The sequence below is a fragment of the Arachis ipaensis genome, chromosome B08 (genome assembly GCF_000816755.2).
Source record: "Arachis ipaensis cultivar K30076 chromosome B08, Araip1.1, whole genome shotgun sequence".
Taxonomy (NCBI): Eukaryota; Viridiplantae; Streptophyta; class Magnoliopsida; order Fabales; family Fabaceae; genus Arachis; species Arachis ipaensis.
In genome coordinates this window covers 17619151-17627920 of record NC_029792.2, presented here as the reverse complement: position 1 = coordinate 17627920, position 8770 = coordinate 17619151, and the positions used below count along the sequence as shown (strand labels likewise).

Below are 8770 nucleotides of genomic sequence, written 5' to 3'. Positions count from 1 at the left end.
AGAAAACTTTGATGATTAATTTTTTTGTCATTTTTGGTATAATGTCTGTCACCGTGTTTACATTTTTTATAATCAAACGAAAGTCAACATGCTAATTCTAAATTTTATTTTTTTGTATATTAAAAAAATGTTGGTGTAATACTCAATCATTAGATTTTATGATATTTTTTAAAATTGTGGAAACAGTATAATACGTCCCATTGTATTGATAATATGTCTCTTTATATTGTATATTTTAACTTACTCTAACAATTTTAAAAAATACCATAAAATCTAATAATTGAATATTACACCAACATTTTTTCAATATACAAAAAAATTAACCCAAATCTAATGTATAATAACCCTTAACTCACATCACAAATTAAAAAACATCATCTCTAAATAATAAATAATTCTCCTTACAAAATATTATTACTCTTAATCATTTTCAAACATCCTATTCGCTAACTCTCATTGGAATCTCTAATAAGTGATTCTAAATTATTTTGGTGATTATATATATTATACTTTGATTAATTGTGTTTAAGAAAAACATGCTGCGGACTTGAAGCTCATTGTCCCAGTGAAGAGCCGTCCAGCCATTTTCCAAATTTTGTAATAAATAAAAAAAATGTGAACATGCCACGAAGCAGTGAGACCACAAAATCAATTGCCGTATTAAAAGAAGACAAAATGGAATCAAAATTCCCCATGTGGACGATTCTACCCCTGAAGACAACCTTCGAGGAAAGACCTCATATGAAAGTGCAACTGAACTCCCAACTCCAAAGTAAACCGTGTGTGTTCTGTATCTGACCAAGTTTATATTATTATTTTATTTTATTTGCCCCATTTTCTGTTTGCTTAGTTGTCTTCAATGAATCTATGCCCCATTCTTCATTCCCCTCTCTTTCTTGGAAATTCTACTCAACATTCCCAATCTCTCTATATATACTCATACCTTCACTTTTTCATCCACCATACTCATACCTTCAATAACCAATTAACCATTTATTTTTCTCTCTTCTTCAAGTTGGTATTTTAATTTGATTGTATTTATGGCTGCACAAAACTCTCAGACTCAGTTCCAAGACTACTTGCCCTTCATGGCCAACAAGCTTGGTGGGGATGGCCTAATTGATGAGCTATGCAACGGTTTCAATCTCTTGAAGGATTCAGATAAAGGGGTTATAACGTTTGAGAGCCTCAAGAAGAATTCAGCTTTGCTTGGCCTTCAAGGGTTGAGTGATGAGGACCTTAAGTCAATGGTCTTGGAAGGGGACTTTGATGGTGATGGTGCACTCAACCAGATGGAGTTCTGTGTTTTGATGTTCAGATTGAGCCCTGAACTCATGGAAGGTTCAAAGTTGTGGCTCGACCATGTTCTTCAACAAGAACTCCAAGATTATTCTTTCTAATTTTTTTTCCTTTTTACAATTAATTTTAGTCATTTGGGGCTAATTTTATTTTACCATATCTTTGTGTAAGAATTGAAAGAGAAAGATGTGAAATTAAATGAAATGACAGAAGACGTGATTCATTTTGATATGTTATTTTCAGCTCAATACAATTATTGCTATGCTTAAAACTGCTAACAAAAAATCATTACCCCTTTTCAGATCTGAGAAATTTATGGTTTCGTTTGGTACAATTTCTGATGCTGGCCTTGATAAAAAAGCTGTTATGAACTGGTTGTGAATTAGTCCAAATTAGCGACCACCTATATAGACTTGACTCAACTAATCACAGAATAAAAAAAAAACAAGTAAATAAGAGAGAGAACACCAATGAAAAATAAAAGAGGGTTATTAAATATTTGTCACTCAAAACTTTAATAGGCCTTGCAGCTCATAAGGGAGAGTTATTTTCAAAAGCTGTATTTTGGTGTGGACTTTTCAACTCCATTATGCCCTTTATTGACTTCTTTGTGGACTAATTCTTAATGCATATTGAATTATTGATGCATCAAGAACAGCAAGTGGCAGGAATGGATCCTCTCTATTTTTTTAATATTTGAAGGAATAAAGCGTGATCTCTCATCTTTAATTCTATAAGTGGGATCAAAATTAAATAGGAGAGAAAACAATGAAAGATGAGATCTTATACTGGACACCATCTAGTTTTTTTTTTTTTACTGGAGAGGATCCACTCTCACAAGTGGCATATATGTATATATTTATTTGTTTGATTCATCTTGTGCTTCTAGAATCTAGAATGAAAAATTTTGGACAATACCTAGGAAATATTTGAAGAAGCTATAACAGAAAGTGACTCCTGACATGCAAAATTTCTCAACTGTCCATATAGTTACATATTTCCTTAATTCTAGAATCAGTATCATTATCAAGATTGGAAAAAGAATCAAACTTACTTTATGGCCTTTGATGTTCACAACTAACCTGTGAGGCAAGTAAAGTTGATACTGATTGATAGGATAAACACAGAGATATTCTTCAAAGTTTGCATACCAAATTTGAACTCCTGATTTTTTAGACAGTATCTGTGTCTAAAAGGAAAATTGTTAACACAAATCTTTCTACCTGATAAAATAAAATATGCATATAGAATAAATTGTGAAATTTCCACTAGCCATTCATGAATGTCAATTCAGAGATTAGGAGCATTTCATTTCAGAATTGTACCTGCTGCAGTTATTTATTTATTTATCTAATTGAAAACCACCTACTTATGTTTATTTTTCTAATATATTCTTGATGTTCAGTTGTTTCAAACAACTTTACTGTGGTAAGTCATCAACTTTTTCCTTTCAGTGCATTTTAGTGTTGACTTGTTTCCACTCATTGACTCCAACGTTTTTCATGTAGCATTTTCATACCAAAATAGCAGAAGATATTTTAGAATTCCACAAGAATCTCAATCTCTTGCAGCCATTTTTTCCAACATCCGAAGAGGATCTGATGCCAGAATTATAGGAAGGTTGCGTCACGTTTTTCATGGTAGCAAGAACAGACAAAACTACACACATTGATACGTCACAAGTTTCAACCAAAGTCCAAAACACTGAGTCAGGAGAGAGAGAGAGAGAGAGTTTCATTTCATGTTCTTAACCTTTCTATCTATCTGTCTTTTCTTTTCTTTTCATTTTGATAGAAATCTTTCTTTTCTCTTTTCTATCAAAGCTTATGGATAATCAGGACAATCAAAGTTTGAAGAAGAATCATCTTCCACTATTCTTGCTTCTTCTCAGTGAGATTCTCTTGTTCTCTCAACATGTCTCAAGTGAAACTCATTCAATTTCCATGTCTCAGCAACTTCCTGAAGGGAAAACCTTGGTTTCACAAGGTGGAAGCTTTGAATTTGGTTTCTTCAGCCCCGGAAGTTCTGAAAACCGTTACTTGGGGATATGGTACCATAATATTCCAGTAAGAACAGTTGTTTGGGTTGCAAATAGAGCCAACCCTGTCAAAGAAAAATCTAGCATGCTGCATATAAACAATGAGGGAAATCTTGATCTAGTTAACCAAAATGGCAGTGTAATTTGGTCAGCAAAGTCAACAAAGAAGGCGCAGAGTCCAATTCTTCAGCTCTTAGATTCCGGGAATCTAGTTCTGAGAGATGAAACTGACCAAGATCCTGAACAATTTCTATGGCAAAGCTTTGATTACCCTTGTGACACACTCTTGCCAGGAATGAAGCTAGGATGGGACCTTAAAACTGGTCTAGAGAGGCGTGTAACGGCTTGGAAGAATTGGGATGATCCATCACCAGGTGACTTTTCTTGGAGTATCTCAATTGTAGGTGTTCCTCAAGTTATGATGTGGAAAGGCTCTGATGAATTCTATCGTGGCGGTCCATGGATTGGTATTGGATTCAGCGGTGCGCCGGAGTTGAAGACTAATCCGCTTTTCGAGTTCAAGTTTGTATCCAACAATGATGAAGTTTACTACACATTCAATCTCACAAATAAGTCTATGATTTCAAGGGTTGTTATGAACCAAACATTGCTTACTCGCCAGCGATATATTTGGATTCAAGATGCCAAATCTTGGAGGCTATATGCTTCTGTGCCTAGAGATAACTGTGACTCTTATAGTCTCTGTGGTCCTAATTCAAATTGTATCATAGGTGATTCGCCAGTGTGCCAGTGTTTGACAGGTTTTGAGCCTAAATCGCAGCAGAGTTGGGACATGATGGATTGGACTCAAGGATGCATACTTACTGACAAATTGAGCTGTAATGATACCAGCAAAGATGGGTTTATGAAATTCAGTGGATTGAAGTATCCAGATACTTCACATTCTTGGGTCAATCAGAGTATGAATCTTAATCAATGCAGGGATAAATGCTTGAAGAATTGTTCCTGTAAAGCGTATGCGAATTCGGATGTTAGAGGAGAAGGTAGTGGCTGTTTAATGTGGTTCAGTGAGCTCCAAGATATTCGACAGTTTTCTGGTGGTGGTGGTCAAGATGTTTATATTCGAATGAAAAGCTCGGCGATAGGTAAGATTCTTGATCCCTTCATGTATTCATTACCGTATTCTTTTCAAGGAAATACTTGTAATTTAATCACAGATACCAAAAAGAACCGTATACTAGTCCTCATGCTAGCTTTCTAGTAACTATGATTAGGATTTAGGAAGTTAGAAATGATTTTTCACTCTGCTGTGTTTCTCTGCATTTGCCTTAACCTTTTCTTTCTTTCTTTTATTTTCTACATAACTGACTTTGCTCTTTTATGCTTAAATCATGAAGGTAGGAGAGGTCATAACATGAAGTTGGCAGTGATATCAATCAGCCTTGCCTCAGTAATTGTGGTGTCTCTGGTTTTGTACTTTATAGGCAAGAGAATCATAAGCTTAAGAGGTAGCTTTCTTACTATTGGCTTAACATTTTAATGTTTATGTGCTTGTGGTTGTGGTGGTTGTTAATTGCATATTGTTGATCATTATGGATTTACTACAGCTAAGAACACAGAGAAGAAGTTATTGGTGGAGAAACATGATGATGAAGGTGATAAAGAAGATCTAGAGCTTCCAATCTTTGATCTTGCTACAATTGTCAAAGCAACTGGTGACTTCTCATTCAGCAATAAACTTGGAGAAGGTGGATTCGGAACCGTATACATGGTAATTACGAATCTTGTTGAGTTTATAACTTGTTAATTAAGTTATATGTTGATTATGTGATTATTATGTATGAAAAACTATAGGGTACCTTAGCAGATGGACAAGAAATTGCTGTGAAGAGACTCTCACGGAGTTCTGGACAAGGATTGAATGAATTTAAGAATGAAGTGATATTGATTGCTAAACTTCAGCATCGAAATCTTGTTAAGCTTCTTGGATGCTGTATTCAAGGAGATGAGAAGATGCTTGTCTATGAATACATGCCTAACAAAAGCCTAGACTCTATTATCTTTGGTATGAATATCTTCCCTTTTCTTTTTAAAAGTGTACTTTTCCATTGTCTTCATAACATTTGAATATATTTGTTGGGGGTTGAGTTAATAATACTGCTGTTCTTGACAGATCATGCCAAAAGTAAAGTTTTAGATTGGTCTAAGCGCTTCAACATCATTTGCGGAGTTGCACGAGGACTGCTTTATCTTCATCAAGATTCTAGGTTAAGGATAATACATAGAGATCTTAAAGCGAGTAATGTGTTACTTGACAGCGAGTTGAATCCCAAAATATCCGATTTCGGCATGGCTAAAACTTGTGGAGGTGATCAAACAGAAGGAAATACAAATAGGGTGGTTGGAACATAGTAAGTTAACATCACTATATTTTGTAACTTTCATCTATCGCTGCCTAATAACAATCTCTACAATTATTCTTTTCTAATATTTCCTTTTAGCGGCTACATGGCACCTGAATATGCTATTCATGGACTATTCTCAGTCAAATCCGATGTCTTTAGCTATGGCGTATTACTTTTGGAGATAGTAAGTGGTAAAAAGAACAGAGGATTTTCTCAATCAAAGAACTATATAAACCTTATCGGACATGTAAGTGGAAAAAAAAAATAGTGGTTTTACCTTTTCCTTGTTGCAATTAACAAACCTTAATTGATAATGACATGTGTTTTAAATGTTTTAGGCATGGATACTGTGGAAAGAAAACAGGCCACTAGAGTTGATTGATCCTTGCATGGAGAATTCATGTGATTTATCAGAAGCATTGCGTTGCATCCACATAAGTCTTCTATGTGTGCAACAGAACCCTGAAGATAGGCCAACAATGTCAAATGTGGTTGTGATGCTAGGAAGTGAGGGTCCCTTGTCCCAACCTAAGGAACCTGCTTTCCTCACTGAGAAGTACTCTTTTGAAGTAGATTCTTCTAGCAAACAAATATCTTCTTCTACCAATGAAATCAGTGTCACGATGTTAGAGCCTCGTTAGTGGATCATTTATGTAACACCAACTTAGATCTTTGTGTTGTGCACATTATGTTGTGTTTTAATAGTACCACTTATTCTACTTTGATATGCACACAATTGGGAATGGAACTATAGATGTAGCATTTGTATATGTAGGTGGTGTTTTTCTTAGATTTCCATTGTATTTGTAATTGAATTAGCTTATTTTGTCTCTTCTTTGTTTTTATAATATAGGTTCATCCATCAAGATTTTTTTCAGATGGTCCTAACTTGGATAAAAATAGTGGTGCATTTATTTGTATAAGTATAAAATATGGCTCAATCATCTCACACATACCATTCCAGAAATATCAAGTTGATTTACTCTTTTCCATTTCAAGACCAGAATCAACCAAAAAGGCATGACTGAGATATTCAAACCATATAAATTCAAAGCACACAAGAAATCATTACAACATCTGTTTCAACAATGGCCCTTTTTATTCCAATCTCCAAGCAAGATTATGCTATCTACCATACTTGGGTATAAAGAACATTCGCCCATAGTGCTTCTTATTATTCACTCAGAATTCTCCAAAGGATCTTCATCAAAATAGCATCATTAATAGAAGAAAAGCTAAATAATAATATAATATCATAAATTATATAGATATAATAAAAGTATTTATAAAAAATTAGATACATATATGATGATTAGTTCAGAATATTTACAAATCATCGGTTGAAATTCTGATTGACAAAATGTTTAAAAGAAAGTGTGACTGAAATGTCACTACAAAAAAAAAAAAAATTTATGGTCACGGTGAAAAACTGTGACCATAGCTAGTGAAAAGGGTGACCATAGGTCTATGGTCACGGTTTTTCTGCCGTAGCCTATTCTCTCGTGGCCATAGACCTATGGCCACAGTTTTTTTTATTTATAGTTACGGTTTCTATGATCAAATTATAGCACTTTAGGCCACGTTTTTTTACCGTGACCATAGCCTCTATGGTCACCCCTTCTCAAAACCGTGATCATAGCCTTATCTATGGTCACCCCACCAAAAACCGTGACCATAGCCATATCTATGGTCATGGTTTTGACCGTGACCATAACCTCTAAGATCACCCCTCCCAAAAACCGTGACCATAGCCTTATTTATTGCCACGGTTTTGACCGTGACCATAACCTCTATGGTTACCCCTCCCGAAAACCGTGATCATAGCCCCTATGATCACCCCTCCTTAAACCGTGACCATAGCTTATCAATGCTGAAGTTTGGAAAATTATAATTCCAAGGCTTGACATAAGATTGGTTGCTACCATGGATACAAACAACAAAACTAAGGAGATTATAAAGTAAGATTGAATTTTGAAGAGATTGACGAATGAAGGCTTTGTATATCTGAGTTGTCTAGGGAACAGGAGTCAGTTAATGTCAACTGCATCATTTTAACACACCTATGTTGTAACTTTTGCACCTGATTATACTCCTTTCTCATGCTTGGTAAAAGGCTAAAACCATGTAACATTTTTTATACTGTATTAATTTTTGAGGGAGAAAATTTTTCCAAGGGAGGTAGAATGTAATATCCCAAGATTTTTTTTTTTTGTGGAAACATTTTAGATTTACCCTCTAATTTTATCAAAATACCTATTCTACCCTTATCCCTTTTATCAAACCCTAACCCTAATCTCAAAATAAAACTCACACTCTCCCTCTTACACACATACACACACATTTCAGAGAAAGAGGGAGAAGGAACGGAAGCAAAGAAAAGAGAAAGGGGAGAATGAGGAAACGGAGAAGAGAAGAGAGGAAGGGGAGGCTGTCCGCCGTCACTGTCGTCGCCTTGGAGCACACCGGCATCGCGCCTTACCGTCGTGGAGCCGCTGTCCCACGCGTTGCCGTCAGCGCTGACGAAGAGGGGAGAGAGTGAGACGTTGAGGCAGAGAGCTGCCGCTGCGGGAAACGCGATGGAGGAGAGGACGCCGCCAGCTCTGTCACGCCTGGTTGCTGCCTAGCACGCCGTCGGAGACTGCCATTCCCTCACCACTGCTGCGTCGCTGTTGATGAAGCTGTTGCCGCCGCCGTGAGCCGCGAACAGAGGAGGGAGAAGGAGGCGAGTTCGTGAGGGAGAAGAAGCAGCGCTGCCACCTTGCCGCCGTACCTCCTTGCTACTGTCGAGCTGTCCGCTGCCATTGTTGCCGTTCTGGTTCGCTCTTTTTCCTTGAATCTGTTTCACTTCCGTATCCTGCCATTCTGATTTTATTGAACCTCTGCTTTACCTTGGATTTTCCAACACTATTTCTTGTTGTCTTCCATTCAATTTGAATCCAATATTTTCTCTGGGTGCTATGATCATTGACGTTGCAATAAGAAATGGATGTTGCTGTTGTTGCAGCCGCAACTTTCCACTGCCCCAGTCCAAATCCTGTGTCTTTTCATTTCATTTTACATCGATCCT

General features: G+C 36.4%; 2 protein-coding genes across 2 annotated transcripts; both read left to right on the top strand.

Moving 5' to 3' along the window:
- LOC107613278 (calcium-binding protein PBP1) lies at positions 898 to 1535 on the top strand. The gene has a single exon (XM_016315206.2). It carries the CDS (start codon positions 1041 to 1043, stop codon positions 1398 to 1400), a length of 360 nt encoding a protein of 119 aa, XP_016170692.1. The 5' UTR covers positions 898 to 1040; the 3' UTR covers positions 1401 to 1535.
- LOC107613277 (G-type lectin S-receptor-like serine/threonine-protein kinase At4g27290) lies at positions 2743 to 6649 on the top strand. The gene is made up of 7 exons (XM_016315205.2): positions 2743 to 4443; positions 4696 to 4806; positions 4906 to 5069; positions 5153 to 5363; positions 5472 to 5709; positions 5800 to 5950; positions 6042 to 6649. The coding sequence occupies exons 1-7, from the start codon at positions 3126 to 3128 to the stop codon at positions 6342 to 6344; spliced, it is 2496 nt and encodes an 831-aa protein (XP_016170691.1). The 5' UTR covers positions 2743 to 3125; the 3' UTR covers positions 6345 to 6649.

Excerpts from the sequence above, each read along its gene's own strand:
- LOC107613277 (XM_016315205.2), top strand. The coding sequence starts at position 3,126 with ATGGATAATCAGGACAATCAAAGTTTGAAGAAGAATCATCTTCCACTA. Across the intron at positions 4,444-4,695 it reads AATGAAAAGCTCGGCGATAG|GTAGGAGAGGTCATAACATG; the intron begins GTAAGATTCTTG and ends TAAATCATGAAG. Across the intron at positions 5,364-5,471 it reads CCTAGACTCTATTATCTTTG|ATCATGCCAAAAGTAAAGTT; the intron begins GTATGAATATCT and ends TGTTCTTGACAG.
- LOC107613278 (XM_016315206.2), top strand. The coding sequence starts at position 1,041 with ATGGCTGCACAAAACTCTCAGACTCAGTTCCAAGACTACTTGCCCTTC.